General features: G+C 35.7%; 1 protein-coding gene across 1 annotated transcript in view; it reads right to left on the bottom strand.

Moving 5' to 3' along the window:
- The window catches only part of LOC307185494 (uncharacterized protein), a gene marked incomplete at its 5' end in the record, with an annotated part of 302,661 nt that extends 285,509 nt beyond the window's left edge, over positions 1 to 17,152 (bottom strand). The window contains 3 exons of the mRNA XM_079919811.1: positions 14,466 to 14,590; positions 16,040 to 16,202; positions 16,897 to 17,152. Coding sequence (XP_079775937.1) covers positions 14,466 to 14,590; positions 16,040 to 16,202; positions 16,897 to 17,152 — 544 coding nt within the window. The remainder of the gene's footprint in view (positions 1 to 14,465; positions 14,591 to 16,039; positions 16,203 to 16,896) is intronic.
- Between the last annotated feature and the right edge of the window lie 367 nt (positions 17,153 to 17,519).

Genomic DNA, 17,519 nt, shown 5'->3' with positions numbered 1-17,519 from the left:
ATACGGCACTTGCCCTCTGTATTTTCCAGGATTGACAGTATAATTAGATAAAATGATGTATGCTAATACAATTTATAAATAACTTTATAAATCAAGGGAATTAATTTTATTACTTCAGGGCTCTCTTTTGTTGTACCATCAAAAATTAGTTCTAATATATTAATTAGTTAATAATTCATTTCTAAAAATTCTGATATTGCCTGAACTAATTTTATATAGATACATATATATTAAAATAAAATCAAAATAAAATGATTAAATAGGTGGATTAATTTTTCTCAGGTAGAAAATCAAGAGGCCCTCAAGACTGCGTGATATACCTTTCCTGTTTACTCATGATTCACTACTTTTTCTCCTTCCTTTTTACAGATTTGTTTGTTTTCTCCTTCTGCAAAGTTTTATTTGTATTGTGCATTCTTCTTTTACTTCATTTTACTTCTGTCCATATGCATATATATATGTGTATATATATATATATATATATGAACTTATCTTTGATACTAGCTTTTCCCTTTCCATATTTCTATATTTTAATGGCAAGGAAAGCACTTTAAAAGCAATTGTTACATCTGTAGGTTTGTATCTCCTTCATCAGCCTTAAAACCATATTCCACTGAAGTATCTATAGCGCTTGTCCCTTTCCTTCAAATTTTATTGACATCTGGCAGATGGAACACTGCAGTAATTTCAAAGAAAGGCTGCCAAATATGACAAGAGAAAAAGTACAAAGCATATATCCTTTCTTGCTACAAAAAGCCTAAGGCCTAATGACATCCCTAAATGCCTAGAGAAAGCAAGTGACAATGTGACTGCCAATAGTGGTGCTGGCAGGTGTTAGATGAAATGGACTGAAGATGTCAAGAGGAGAAAACTTCCTCCTGAGCAGGGCACCATTCTGCTTATACACATATAAACACACCAGCTATTTTATATAACAGCTACTACTACAATAGTAAGACTACATAATTTCAGTATTACAAAGACATCATACTTACAAAGAAATCACAGGAATGCCTTTTCCCCACTGATTGACAATAGAAAAAACTAAAATTCATCCCTCGCAATTTATTTTCATAAAGGTAAAATACTACTTTGTGTTAAGTGAGTGATATTTTGTCCTTTTTCCTGAACCCTGATATCTATTCCTTTCTAACTGTGATCTGAAGAATAATACCTCCTTTCCCTCAAAGATGTCCTTGTCCTAATTCCTGGAACCTGAAAATATGTTACCATACATGTCAAAAAGGACATTGCAGATGTGATTAAGGTTAAGGACCTTGAGATGGGAAGATTACCCTGTATTATTTGGGTGGGCCCTATCTAAGCACATAAATTCTTAAAAGGAAAGAACCTTCCCTGGGTGTGTTGAGCGGGAGTTGTAATGAAGGAAGACTAGTTACAAGGGATTACTAGTTAGAGGGATGTAACTTTGCTGGCTTTGAAGATGGAAGAAGAGGGTTACAGGTCAGGGAATGTGGAGACCTCTAGAAACTGGAAAAGACAAGGAAACAGACACTTCCCTAGAGCTTCCAGAGAGGAATGCAGCCTTTCCAAGACCTTGATTTTAGCCCAGTGAGACCAGTGTTGGGCTTCCAACCTACAAAACTATAGGAAAATAAATTTGTGTTGTTTTACACCACTGAGTTTATAGTAATTTGTTATAGCAGCAATAGAAAATCAATACAACTAGAGGCAAGATGTATAGCTACAAGTATGTAGATATATATTTAAGAGTGGGTGCATAGTAGGAAGATTTTTGAGTACATGTTAAAGCCTATTAGAAAGCATACACCATAATGAGGCACTGAAAAACCACATGGACAAAATGACTTGGCCAGGTGATGTTAGTAAAGCTTTCCTGTCTCTTGTTTTCACCTTTATTTTTTTCTATTTCTATCATCATCAATATCTATTGTCTACTGGATCCATATCTTCTTCATTCAATTATGCATTAATTTCCATAACATAAAAAATAATCCTTCTCCCCCAACACTGTTAATTTCCTTCCTTCCTTTGATATTTTCTTTTTCACAATAAGGAGCCACTAATGAACTATTTCTTGACTGTGGTTGTGGTATCTGAATACTGTTGCTGGATATTTAAAATTTTTCATAGGAATTCTTAATTGAGGGGTAGTGATGGTTTTAATGGGGAGAAGACTTTATTTCTTAGTGAAGCCTCAAGTGGGACTGATTCAGCATAATCTTGTGACAGAATTGATTCCCAATATTTTTTCCCTCCAGTCATTATTTTCCCCTTTCCCATAGATCTGGGGGTTTCTGACTCTAATTCAGAAATCTAAAGCCTTCTCTTTAAGAATCTATGGCTTTATAATCTCCTCCATTCATCAATTATCTTCTGGTTTTGCTGCCCTTGTTTTATTCTAAACTGTTTTTCTTATTCATTAAGTACTGTCAATGAGCCATGTCAGATTTTGATTAATGTTTCTACATTTTCACTTTAATGTAAAATAAAATTTCATATATTTCAACTTTATTTTGGAGATTAAAACTTTGCTATTTTTATAGCTTGTTATATTGAAATAGGTCATATTTTATGCACATACTTTTTTCAACAGCTAAAGAAAATATAATTAGAATGATAAAAGATGACCATGTAAAGATACTTCTAAGAATTTAGAATATTATCCTAAGGGTATAGGAAGCTATCAAAGGGTCTTCAATAATGGAATTTCACAATCAAATGTACACTTTATTAAAACCCACTTTGTTTTCAGTGAAATACAGTGGGATGTTTTAAGAAGCAAAGTGAGGTCCACTGTGTAGGGCGCTGCTAAGGGATCAGGTAAGATGACTAAAATTAAATCTAACAGAGGTCATTTGAAAAGAGTTTGGAACTTTGAAAAGAGTTGTGGAAATAGGAAATAACGTCAAGTCAGATAAGAAGGAAACAAGAGGCAAAGAAAAACGGAACAAAAGTCTAACTTGAACCATAAAAACTGACTTTTAGGGGCTTCCCTGGTGGCGCAGTGGTTGAGAGTCCGCCTGCCAATGCAGGGGACGTGGGTTCATGCCCCGGTCCGGGAGGATCCCACATGCCGCGTTGCGGCTGGGCCCGTGAGTCATGGCCGCTGAGCCTGCGCTTCCGGAGCCTGTGCTCCGCAGCGGGGAGAGGCCACAGCAGTGAGACGCCCGCGTACCGCAAAAAAAAACAAAAAAAAAACTGACTTTCACAACCCCTCAAACAGTTCCCAAACTTGAACCAGGTAACAGACTCAGAATCCCTTGAAAGAAGAGGGAATGGAGCTCCCTTGAGGAAGGACCCCACTATACTGCCAAAGATGTACATTGTTAAACTTTCTCCCAGCCTTCCCCAGAGGGACTTAAGACCTTTAACTGGAGTGACTGTACAATGGGGAAAAGAAAATAATCAGACCTTTTTATTATTGCTGAACATCGGCTCTGAACTAGCACTAATTCCAGGAGACCCAAAACATCACTGTGGTCCACCAGTCAAAGTCATATGAAAGTCAGGTGATCAATGGAGTTTTCGCTCAGATCCATCTCACAGTGGGTACAGTGGTTCCCTGAACCCGTCACACAATTATTTTCCCAGTTATAGAATGCATAACTGGAATAGACATACTCAGCAACTGGTAGAATCCCACACTGGGGATTCTGCTCTTTACCTCTTCACCATTTAAACATCAGCTGAAATTTCAGTTATAAAGGACATTACTCCTGACCCTCCCTACCAGATTATGTTGGATGGCCTCATAATATAATCTCATAGCACCATCAATTTCTCCTTTATGCCAATTGTTACTCATAACTTTTACATTAATTATTTGCTATTTTTAAGCATGTCTTATCTGCTACTTTGTAAACTCCAAGAGAGTAGGGACCTGTCTACTTTATTCATAGCTACACTCTTAAATATCAGTACAGTATGTTTCAATAAGGAGAAGATATATATATATATATATTTTTTTTTTTTTTTTTTGCAGTACTAGGGCCTCTCACTGTTGTGGCCTCTCCCGTTGTGGAGCACAGGCTCTGGATGCACAGGCTCAGCGGCCATGGCTCACGGGCCCAGCCGCTCCGCGGCATGTGGGATCTTCCCAGACTGGGGCACGAACCCACGTCCCCTGCATCGGCAGGTGGACTCTCAACCACTCACCAGGGAAGCCCAGGTACTCATTTTTAAAAATGAAGATTATCTACTTCCCTTTCAGAGATTCTAATTCTATAATTAAAGAAAAAAAACTCTTTATGTTTTCAATGAAGAGAATCTTAAATATTACCATATATATATACAAATATATATATATTATTGTTGTTTGTTTATGGTTCATTAGTAATGTCCTTGCAAATTTTATCTCATGTTTATCACTCTCAAATAACAGTTTTGAGACCTCTCCAAATCATTTATTTTAATTCCTAATATCTTTTAACATTTTGCCTCTTTGAAGATGGCAAAATGTATGAAGGGAAAGAAAAGACCTCCACATCTCTGTAAAGAATCATATTGCAAATTAAGAGAATTAAGTTAGAATAGAAGTTCAAAAGAATGGTTTAGGCATAATTTAAAGCCAGTGATACATATGTTCCCAAGAAGTCAAAAATAAATTTCAATTTCAGTCTTTTCTACCCGCTGTGGGTAGTAACACGAAAGATCACTAGAGATCAATATTCCAGAAGCAATATGGTACAAAGGCTAAGAGCACTGCCCAAGTGATCAGAAGGCAAGGATCCCAAATCCTGGCTCTGTCACTTACTATGGATGCTTCCCTGAGCATTTGACCTCCATTTCCCTCAACTTTGCATCCGTAGACTGGAGAAAACTCATCCAATTTTCTCATAGGGTTCTCAGAAGCATTAAATGAATTTGTAAGTGTGATGTGCCTGGCATAATGTAAGCATAAGTTATGCTGCCTATTTTAATATATAAAGTATTACTGTCTGATAGGCCAAAAAAAGACTTCAAATAACTTAGTTTGTATATTTTAAATTATTTCATATAAAAGAAGAATTTTTGAGTATCTGAAGGCTCTTCCTATTCCCTTTAGCACGTTTATCCTCTTTCCTGATTTCAAAGAGTATATACCCCCCATAGAAGGGAACAAACAAACAGGTTAATCAACCCTAGGTTTGTCAGGAGGCTTTTCACTCTCCCACATAAGTCTGTCTTCCAATTCTAACTTATAAACATTTTTTGTGGTTAAATACATAAATAAATGGTCCACAAGCTTCTCCTTTCTTTCACGTGTTTTAAATATGTTCTCCCTAATATGTGAGAAAGGGTTTTGTTACACAAGTGGAGATAAAATTCTACTGAAAAACGTTTTGTGGGTTCGGTTGTCTCTGTACATCAAGGGGCAAAAGATACTAAGCTTTGAGGCCTGGGACTATTATTTTAAGACTCCTTTCTAATAGAAGTCCTGGTTCCTTACAGTTTTCCATTCATTATTTCATGTTAATATAGAAGGCAACAGTTTCCTCACTAAGCAAAGCCAAACTGAATACAATTCTTGCCTACCTCATCCCTCACAAAAGCTTACTACACATCTCTATTTTAAGTAAGTGAATCACATTCTTTGATTTAAACATTTCATGCTGAGGTGCATGAGAATAAAAGCAATATTGTAGGAATGCTGTCAACAGGGTACTCTGTCACCTGTTTAGCTTAAGTATTTCAATAAGAACTTAAAAGCACATTTTTTTCAAATGCATAAATCACAGCAGAGACCTTCCTTCTGTAGACTGTCATACTGTTAAAAATGCATGTTTGGGTTTCCCTGGTGGTGCAGTGGTTGAGAGTCCGCCTGCCGATGCAGGGGACACTGTTTCGTGCCCCGGTCCGGGAAGATCCCACATGCCTCGGAGCGGCTGGGCCTGTGAGCCATGGCCGCTGAGCCTGCGCGTCCGGAGCCTGTGCTCCGCAATGGGAGAGGCCACAAGAGTGAAAGGCCCGCGTACCGCAAAAAAAAAAAAAAAAAAAAAAATGCATGTTTGTCCAGAATACATTGGATATTGTGGATAGCTTTGTCCTTCATTTTTCATACCAGTGATCAGGAAAATGACTTTCTTACATCACTACAGATTCTCTCCTAATTTATTACTTTCTTATACTTGAATATGGCCATCTAATCTTTTTAAAATTCTTTTTGACTTCATCATTCAGCTAGTTTTTTCTTTCATCTTGGGTTAATAATTTCCTCTTATTTTTTTAAAAAATTCTATTTATGAATTATAATTTCTTGTATTTTATTTTATTATGATTTTAATGTCTTTATTTTATTGATTCTTCTGTTTTTCTTTTACCTAACAGGGTTCGAGCGTACCCTAAATGCCTTAAAAAGAGTAGACTGACATGAAAACCTGTTCTAACTGGTGTGTAGTTTTTTAGAAACTTTTTTTTATTTTTACAAAAGATCGCCCAGAGAGACTTCTAGTCATGGCTGGGAGATAAATAATATTCATATATATTTATATCATGCAAAAGTACAATATTTTAGCATAGAAAATTGGGGCAAACAGAGAGAGAATTATTTTTGATAGATGGGATTTTTAGTTTTGGTGCGGACAGAAGATAAAATCAGATCTCTTTATTTTAAAATGAATATCATTAACATTATTTTATTAAATGCTCTATTAAGTCAAAGACTTAATTGGCTGTGGTAGATATGGTAAATTAGCTTGCTTAATATTTGTTGAAACTTCTTCTAGTACCTTGTTGGACTGCAGTCCTAAGAGAACCAAAAATTGCACTTCCTTGTCTTTTTTTCAGCTAAATCTCTGGAATTCATTTAGAAGATATTTACCTAAGACTTGAATTCAGACCAGAATTCACTGGGGAGGATAGCACCAAAGGGGCATCCATTTTACTTTTGTGACTCTAGCAGACAAGGAATGACTCTAGGACTCACAGTTCTGAGGACTAATTCCTGATCTTCACATTTTACCTAAGATGTATTTGTAGAGCCAACAGTTGTGCTTGGACAGCTGTGGTTGGAAGAGCTTCCTCATTACAGTTCTCTCATTTGGCCAGTTCTGTCATGATATGACAGAAAGCCCACACAGAATTTGTTCTTCCAACCTTTTAAACAATTTTGTAAAGCATCTCATTTGAAATGGTAAAATCCACTCTGATTTAAATACATAGAATGGTTTCCGTTATCTGTAACTGAACACTAACTGATATGGTCATCCGTAAGAATTACTACTTATTGACTGAAATGATCTGATATCATTGCAACGTTGTTTGAATATAATAGTACACGCAAGCTAGACTTCATCTGAAGGACTCTGCTAAAAAGAAAGTTTCCTTGCATTGATAACATCCCTTAGTTACAACTAAAATACAAAAATACATCCTAAAAATTATGTTTGAACCCTCTCATTTTTTATATGTGGAAACTGAGTCTTAAAAAATTTATGTGATTGGCAGAAACAAAAACAAATTTTGAATAGTCAAAGGAATTTAGACTTAGAACATTTAACAGCTCATATCTCACACTTAGAAAATAATTATAGGATGAGATCAAGTCAGACAAGCAAGAAGAATGGGAAAGTGCAAAAGGACCCTTACTTGGTGACTTTCTTTCTTTTAAAGGACTTTTCCAGATATATCAACAAAAATACCTACCTACTTCACCTTGGTAAAAAATTAGTCATACAGTATCTACTAGTTAAATTTAAAATCTGAAAAAAAATAAAATCACACTAAGAAGGTGTTGAAAAATTATATTGACTCCTCTCTGCAAGAATCCTCTTCCTACATTTCTTCCTCCTCCTTTTCCTACTTCCCTACTTCTATCTCTTTATGTTATTTTCCTTTGATTAATTTTAACTTATTTTTAAAGTCCTGTGCCTTTATCAAAAGTATCACCATGAATGGAAATACTGAACAAATATTTGAGAACTTCTCTATACCAAGTAAGACAGTAGGTAGCCTCTATTTAATGTAAATATAATCTTTTTTCCTTCTTTCACAAGTTTAGAATATAGTAGAGAGACATATAGAGCAAACTATACCAAGATATGAATCAATAACATTACATTGAATTCTGAAAGAATTATAAAAGACTGACATGAATCAATTGGTGAGAAAATAATGTACGAAGAAGCCAATCTATTAACATTTGTGTTTAGGCAAGTATTCACTCACTATATTATTGGTATATAGTCACTACCTTGGCCTTTTCGCTTTATAGAGAAGAAGGGCAGTACGTGTGATAGAGAAAGTTATTAATCTTTAAATGTATCCCTCAAAAGTATCTTTACTCTGTATGGAAAAATATATAGAAAGACTTTTCTTCTTTTAAATATTTTTAGTTTCTTCTAACTACTTCATAATATTTAGACTCTCTAGGCTATGTTATTACTGTATTTAAATGCAAAAATTTGTTTTCCATATTTGTGTTAAATTTTCAGATATGTATCAATAATAATACTGACACTTCCCTTTCATATCATCTTGTTTTACATTGTACAGTAAATTTCCTTTTAACTTTAAAATTTTAAAATCTTGGCTATAAAATTAACATTTTAAGATTTTCTTAATACAATAAGAATATTATATATAAGATTCTTTGTGACTTTTTCTTCCATTTTATTGCATAGTTATGTTTAAGAGGCTTCATATGTTATAATCTTTCTTTTTAGATAAAACTTAAAACTTCTCGTAATCTAATTTAGCTTTAATAACATTACATGACAAGTATTTAATGAGTTCTAAATATTTACAGCTAAGAAATCCTTATCTTTTTTTTCCAAAATCAGCAATGATGTTACCAAAAAATCATATGGGGTAAGAAAATGAATCTCATTAAACACTCTTATAAACACTCCCACACATAGATACATCAACAAAAACAACCAAAATTATACTGAGCAAAGACTATACTGAAGAAATAATGGCAACAAATCTCATAGCAAATATAAATGTCACTCTACTGTTCAGGAATGAATCAGAAACCAAAGTAAAACCAGCTTATTATTTCAAATACAAATGAATATTTACCTTTACTTCAAGAATTTTAATTTGGGTTATACAGATATTTTCAGTGTAGCACCCTTCACGAAAGTAGACAAGAAATACAGCTATACTCTGTGTAGAGTGTGGCAGGGGCACAAACAAGAATATCCACATTTTCAGAAAGAAAAAAAGAAAGAATGTCTATTTACATATGTAATAATTTAAGTCTTATATAGATAAACTGTCCACTACACACAATGAGTGATTCATTTGATACACAACACTGGTGAATTCTTCTCACAAACTCTATCAGTGACTGACTTTGCATTTGTGATTTGGAATCAATTAATCCCATATCTTGTTAAAGTTAATACAGGAAGAAGGAGAAAAAGCAGTTTTCTTAGCAAACAACATCAATACTTTACTTAGAAGAGAGAAGCTTTATACATTTAATGAGTCTCTTTTCAGTTCTGATTCTTCTAGTGCATTTTCTAACCAGAGGTTATGCCATTTGTAAGTCAGGATATGAAAAATAAATCCTTTTTTAGGGTAAATTTTGAAATTTTAAAAATTCAGATTACCCTTTAGAGTTGATTACAATTCTCTTAATGTTAGTCAATTATGTATCCCCATACATCATAACCTGAGTCTAAAATATTGACAAAATTCTTGTGCTTTATGAGCAATGCAAGCATTTACCAGCAGAAATCAAACCACAAATGACTAAGGCACTATTACATACTGAGATTATGTATAGAGGGTGAAAATTGTGATTGAAAAGCAGTTTCGGAATCAGCATACTCTGGTATGGTAGTACATTTCTTTGTATCAATTTCTGCCATATATATCATCTCCACCATTGAAAACAAACCCCTCTGAGGCATGACAGTACCTGATACAATCAAGAAATTTGTGCTGGAATAACAAAATTGCATTGATAAATAAGTTTTCCATTTTAGTGACTTCTCCATTTTTACAGTTATTTTTTATCTCTGTTTCTGACGGTAAACTTACTGTTGCATAATCTAGAAAGATTAAACTGCATTGGCTGATATGACTTTGAAAGACATTGAATTAGAACTTTAGCGTTTCCGAGGAAAGAAAAGAACTGTGATACTGTGACATATTTTTCAATGTGTGTGGTTCCCAAACATTTGAAGAAAAACGGTCAGAATGTTCAAGGTTAATAGCCTAGAACCATTGTCAACACTGGCAAGTTACAAAGTAAACTTTCACTGGATTTAAGGTCAAGTGGTTTTGCCTGCCTCCCTTTTCCTCTTTCTTTCTCTCCTTTTGTTTTCTTCCTGATTTCTTTTGATGTTGAAAAATGAGTTCAGACATTTGACTTAAACAGCTATGCAGTAATGCATTCCATTATGCTCTCTTTTGTTTCATCAAAGCAATAAAAATTATGATAGATCAAGAAAATATCATATCAGTCATAGAGAAATATTAAAAAAGTCTGTTTAGGGCTTCCCTGGTGGCCCAGTGGTTGAGATCTGCCTGGTAATTCAGGGGACACAGGTTCGAGCCCTGGTCTGGGAGGATCCCACATGCCGTGGAACAACTAGGCCCGTGAGCCACAACTACTGAGCCTGTGTGTCTGGAGCCTGTGCTCCGCCACAAGAGAGGCCACGATGGTGAGAGGCCCACGCACCGCGATGAAGAGTGGCCCCCACTTGCCACAACTAGAGAAAGCCCTCATACAGAAACGAAGACCCAACACAGCCAAAAATAAATAAATAAATAAATAAATAAATAATTTAAAAAGCCAAGCATTTGAAGCCCTTTAAAAAAAAAAAAAAGTCTGTTTATTTCATAAAAAATAGTAGAGTAGAATTCCTCTGTTGCTGTGGCCATGCTCAAAGCTCAATTAGATGATGATGATGGGGAGAAGGAGGAGGAGGAGGAAGAGGAAGAACACCTATTTTTAAAAATGCCAGAGGTTGGGCTTCCCTGGTGGCGCAGTGGGACATGGGTTCGTGCCCCGGTCCGCGAAGATCCCACATTCCACAAATGCCAGGGGTCACCCTAGCAGCATTACCCACATTTTTTAAAAATAGTTTTAATAAAAATCCTGTAAGGAAGGTAATTTTCATTATGTTCAGAATTTTGTGAGGGAATTTTCTGTGGGTAAATGATAAAAAGCATTTTAAAATTGTGATTATGATAAGTAAGTATAGGTGAACTTAATTTTCTTTTTGTTTATTCACTTATTTTACATTATGACTGAATGCTAACTGCGCACCAGGTATTATATTCAGCACTGAGGATATAGCAGGTAACAAAACAAACAAAAATTTTACTCATACTGAATCTACACTTCAATGTAAAGAACAAGTAAAACAGATACATAAGGAGCTAGGGTCTTTAGATAAACAGTTGATTCCAGACCTGGGGCAGGGAAATTTCAAGATGAGCTTGTAGTGTCTTATATTATCAGAATGTAAGCAAGTGCTAAACAAACCAACAGGCAAAGAAACAAACAAAAATAAACCCACAGATTGATAGGAGTGTGTATGTCAAAAGGACACAGGGGTCAGCTCCAAAGGTGGAAAAATTTGAGCAATAAGATAAATAATGATAGTATCTTACCCAAAGAATAAAATAAATAGGCCTTAACAATGTAAATAAATGACTGAATAAATAAATAAATGGAGGAGAAAAGACACATTTTCCTTTCAAAATAATTTGAAAATCTACATATAGATAATCTCCCTTTCAGGAGCTGGAGTTTAATTTCCCTCCCCTTGAGTTTGAGCAGAATGTAGAAACTTGGATAGAGTATAAAAAGGGAAAAGTAGTGCCATTACAATGAAGACATATGTGAGAAACCAAGTGTTCAAGGTTAACATCATCAGTGGTGAGTCACACTGATACCATGTATCTCTGATATGATGCCTGTCACTCTGTCGTATTCTTCCCCCAAATCCATAACCCTAGTCTGATTATGAGAAAGCATCATACAAACTCAAACTGAAGGGCATTCTAAAAAATACCTGACCAAATCTCTTCCAAAGAGTGAAGGTCATGAAAAACAAGGGAAGACTAAGATAACAATTAGAGATGAGAAGGACTAAGGAGACATGGTATTTAAAAGGGTCATGGGATCCTGGATTGGATCCTGGAACAGAAAGAAAGATATTAGTGGAAAAACTAGAGAAATATGAATAAATCTGTTGTTTAGTTAATAGTATTGTACCAAAGTTAGACTTGTAATTTTGACAAATGAAACTTTGTTATGAATGATGCTAGCATTAGAGGAAGCTGGGTAAAATTTCTACTATTTTTGCAACTTTTCTGTACATATTATTCCAAAATAAGTTTAAGTGGATTATGTATGATTCATATATATGTGTGTGTATATATATATATATATATATATATATATATATATACATATACATATATATGCCATATATATACAGCAATTGTTGTAGAGTTAAGTAAAACTAAAGAGAGTGCCAGGGAATGGAATGCTTAGCCACAAAAGCCCTCCGCAAGAAGTTGACAATGATGACGATGACAAAAGAAGAGAAAGAACAATCCACCTATATTCAGCTATCTGCCATCCAGGCACATAGAACAGCAAGAGCTAAGGCCTGGAGGAGAGAGTTTCTGGAGTTTTATGCATTTGAACTGTTCATTATTAATAAAGTGGCATAATGAAAATGGTGACTCCTCATAAAGTTATGAACTTAAAGAAAGTGATCATTTTTTTCACACCATTGCTTTCCGTTTTATTCAGTTCAGTCTTTAATAGAATATATACATCAAATCATTTTTTTAGGTATTATATTTTTATTTGGGAGTTGAGATTGAACTGTCTTATTAAAATATTTTGACACTTGAATTTTAAAATAATAGTAAAATCCTTTGGGTCACTCTAAAATTTTTTTTAAAGAAATCTTGTCTGAAATCATGTCCTTTACTTTCTAAACACACACACATACATATTTTTAAATATTGTAATGTAAAAATATTAAATATAAAATGTTTAAAATAATAAGACTGGGAAGCGAAACAATAAGCATAAATTTGGATTAGAAGGCTTGTCATCTGAGTTCTGGCTGTTTCAAAGTTTTACATATTTATTCAATCATCTTTTCAGACACCTGCCTACTAGTATATGTTAGAAATAGTAGTTAATGAGAATAAGAACATTCATAGTAAGTGGCTAGCATCTCATTTGATTAAATTGACTTGCCAGTAATTGCAGTCTTGATTTTGGTCCCAGTGGCTATTTTTAGTCTTTTTATTAATTGATTATCAATTCACTGATGAAATAATTTTACTTATATTCTTGTCATAGCTATCTTTATAAACAGGTTTTGTATTATGCTAGAAGCTGTGAAACCTCCTAAATCAAAGTATTCTTATTCATTTTAAATCCCTACTTCATTATAAATCTAAATAATAACCATAAATTGGAAAAAAGTCTATTCAGTCAAAAATTACAAATCTTCAACAAATGGTACTGAGACAACTGGATAACCACATACAAAAGAATGAAGCTGGACCCTTACCTCACTCCATATGCAAAAATTAACTCAAAATGTATGAACAACAAAAATATAGGAACATATTTTTGCACGACAACTTGAGGATTATAAAAATTTTCAATACAGACAGAAATAATTTTAAATTTGTTATTTTACCAAATCACTTATTTCAAAGCACCTCTGAAACTAGTATTTGTCCTTTCTCAGTAACCTGATGTCCAGACATTAATACAATATAAGCTCTGTCTAGGATAGCAGAGATTCTGATTACTCCCAACATACACTGTACATTTTTTATTTTTAGTAAAATCTACACTGCTCGCCTTTTTTGCAGCAAGATTTAGCCATGTGATATAGTTCTGATCAATGATATAAAATGATGCGTGCAATTTTCAGGTTATACTTTCAAAAAGAAAGAGGCATGCCAGGTGTTAAGATTCCGCAAGCAAAAAAAAAAACAAGACAGCACCTTTCCCTAACACCCTGGAGATGCCATGTCTACCCTGAACTGTTCACACTTCGTTATAGAAGAGAGAAATAATCTTCTATCTTGTCTACCATTGTTTCTGTTGGGTCTTTGTTGCAACAATGAAACCTGTATTCTAACTAATACAAGAGACAATAGCTAGGTAACTATTTTTTTGAGAGTCTTGGAAGTTTAGTTTCTGGAATTAGAGAGTCCATAACCATTACAAAAAAAAAAAAAAAAAGACTTTATTTAAGAAATTTGCCAGAAAGGGCACTTCAGTTTTACAAAAATAAAGCAAATGCTTTCTTTTGTTCCTGGTTAAGTAAATGCAGCTCTGAATCTAAATGTTGGATATTGGCTTATTACTTATAAGTATAAATTATAGCAAGATAGACAGACACATATCAGTTTGTGCTAATGAAGAATGTTAAAAACACTGTTATCCAAAGTGTTATTTAAGAATAAATAACCCAAACATAAAAAAATCTCCCTGTGTGACAAGGAAGGTGGAGTTTTCCCCTTGTTGCTGGAGTATTTATCTTAAAAAAAATTACCTTTCTCCATATCGTTGGGTCTTGGATTTAGGTGAATGATAGGAAGGACCTGCTTTCTGGTACTGAAAGGCTCTTTAGTGCAATATGAAGGCTCTGGAAGTTCTTCATTAGGAAAGTAAGGCACCCTGGAGATAGATTTTAAAATTTATGAATACAAACATAATCACTGGAAATGATTCTCTAATTTCCTTTCCATGCTATATTTCTAAAGTATCTTAACTTTATGAAGCACTAGCTTAGTTTCTGAGGAATTTTGGACAGTTAAGGATCAACTGCATTTGTGCTTAAAGAAAAATGATACTAAGCTAGTAATCAACTTGAAGATATGAGATCGTAAAGACGAATCTATAAAATTCTTGAATAAACAATATTTATAGTATCCAGAGTAAATAGAGTAGTGCAAGATAGATAATGGTAGAACATATAAGCATTACTTGAGACTGCCTGAAGAACTTGAGGTAAAAATGACAAGAAAAAGATCAGGCTTTCTGCAGAAATGAGGCAAGAACAGGTAAAGGAAAAAAAAAAAAACTATTCGGTTGTAAGTCATATTTACCGGTACAAACAACTAACTCTCTTAAAGTAGCACTAGGGTGTTACTAACACAGAAACCAAATCTTCACCCCCCTACCAGAGGTATCTGGTCCTAATCTCTCTCTCTCTCTCCCTCTCCCTCTCCCTCCCCTCTGTCTTTTACCTCTTTTTTGCTTTTGATATCTTGCTCTTGCTGTTTCAAATACTTTTCCCTTTAAGTCTATTTTGCACAGAATTCTAAACCTCTTTTACATTGCATTCGCCTTCATTTTTTATAGTTTATTTTCTTTAGAATCCTAAAACTCTATCATGTGGATTATGAGCCTAGCTCAGTTCTGAATGGAGAAAAGAGTTGTGTTAGGCATGCTAATCACAGGACAAAGAATTTAGTCAAGAGAGCATGAAAACCTCAACTGAAAAACACAATTCTTCAAGGTTCCAAAGCCAATTGTGACTAGAAGAGTCTCAACATACTATAAGACAATCACTGTCATAGAACAATGAACTAATACTCTCTAAAATAATATCATTGAATATTAGTTATAGCTAGTCTAAAGGGAATTATGCAATGCAAGTTAGATGGATTTATTTAATGAAGAATATCAAGCTAATGAAAAGGTGTGTACAGTAACATCTACTATCAAAAAAGAAAAGAAAAACAACTATTGGAATATATTTAAAGTATGTAACGTAGTGTTTTAAAAGTGGTTTTATGTAATCATTGAGCTAACTTTGTTGTGGAAACCCAATATTTGACTTTTGGGTAGATGAGGCATTGTAGGTTGTCTACCTCTCAATTATTTGAACCACCCCACATATTATTGTTTTATATGTTGCTGGACTGGGTTTTCTATCCCCAACCATTTTTAGCATAATAGATAAAATCAAAATTTGATATTATAGAAGTATCCTTAATAAGTAGAAAGAAACAAATCTTCTAACAAAATTACACAACCGCTTAGAGAGGCTCTACAACCATGACAAGAAAACAATATGTACCATTCTTGTAAAGGTTTCAAAACAACACTAGAGGGGCATACCTGGTGGTGCAGTGGTTGAGAGTCCGCCTGCCGATGCAGGGAACACGGGTTTGTGCCCCAGTCCAGGAAGATCCCACATGCCGCGGAGCGGCTGGGCCCGTGAGCCATGGCCGCTGAGCCTGCGCGTCCGGCCTGTGCGCTGCAACAGTGAGAGGCCCGCGTACTAGAGAAAAAAAAAAAAAAAGCTTTTTAGAATTACTGCTTTGAGGTGATTTGGGGTTATCACAATAATGTTACTGTCTGTATTAAGTACTGTGACTTGACACCACATTATCAGGTAGCATGGGGGTACACAGAGGTCAGAAAGGTGGGGGACAGGGGTACACAAGCTCTGTCTTTAAATAGGAAAGACGGATCCAGCTCTTTGTTTCTTGTTTGGCAATTTTTAACCTTTTCCATTTTCTAAAAAATAGAGTTGCTTGCCTCCCAAGCATAATTCCACACACAGAGCTTACCATATTGACTTCCTGTTCCAGTTTTTACACGAAGAAATATTAACTATTTTACCTTGTCTGTTTTGTTTTTCTCCATTTTATATTTTGCCTGCCATGGTTATGTGTTTAGAGAGGATTATAGAAGTACGAACTCATCGTAGCATTTTTACTGGAAGTTCTACCTGTTTTATTCTTTACAACACTTATAACAGCAAACAAACAATGTATTTCTTGAAGGTTGGTAAAAAGGCTCACCTGAGGGGGACGAGGGTAAGATGGCGGAAGAGTAAGACGCGGAGATACCCTTCCTCCCCACAGATACACCAGAAATACATCTACACGCGGAACAACTCCTACAGAACACCTACTGAACGCTGGCAGAAGACCTCAGACCTCCCCAAAGGCAAGAAAACCCCCACGTACCTGGAGGGGATTCAGAGCACTGCTTAAAGGAGCTCCAGAGACGGGTGCGAGCCGCGGCTAAAAGCGCGCACGCGAGACGGGCAGGAGACGCTAAGGCTGCTGCTGCCGCAACCAAAAAGCCTGTGTGTGAGCACAGGTCACTATCCACACCCCCATTCCGGGGAGCCTGTGCAGCCCGCCACTGACAGGGTCCCGTGACACAGGGACAACTCCCCCGGGAGAACACACGCTGCGCCTCAGGCTGGTGGAACGTCATGGCGGCGCAGGCCCGCCCCGCACTCCGTGCCCCTCCCTCCCCCCCCCCCCCCCCCCCCCCCCCCCCCGGCCTGAGTGAGCCAGAGCCTCCGTATCAGGGGCTCCTTTAACCCCGTCCTGTCTGAGCGAAGAACAGACGCCCTCCAGCGACCTACACGCAGAGGCGGGGCCAAATCCAAAGCTGAGCCCCTGGGAGCTGTGAGAACAAAGAAGAGAAAGGGAAATCTCTCCCAGGTGCCTCAGAAGCAGCGGATTAAAGTTCCACAATCAACTTGATGTACCCTACATCTGTGGAATGTATGAATAGAAAACGAATCATCCCAAATTGAGGAGGTGGACTTTGAGACCAAGATTTCTTATTTTTTCCC

This window comes from Stenella coeruleoalba (assembly GCF_951394435.1).
Source record: "Stenella coeruleoalba genome assembly, chromosome: 4".
NCBI classification, from domain to species: domain Eukaryota; kingdom Metazoa; phylum Chordata; class Mammalia; order Artiodactyla; family Delphinidae; genus Stenella; species Stenella coeruleoalba.
Note: the sequence above shows the minus strand (reverse complement) of the source record. Positions and strands in the feature narration are given on the sequence as shown.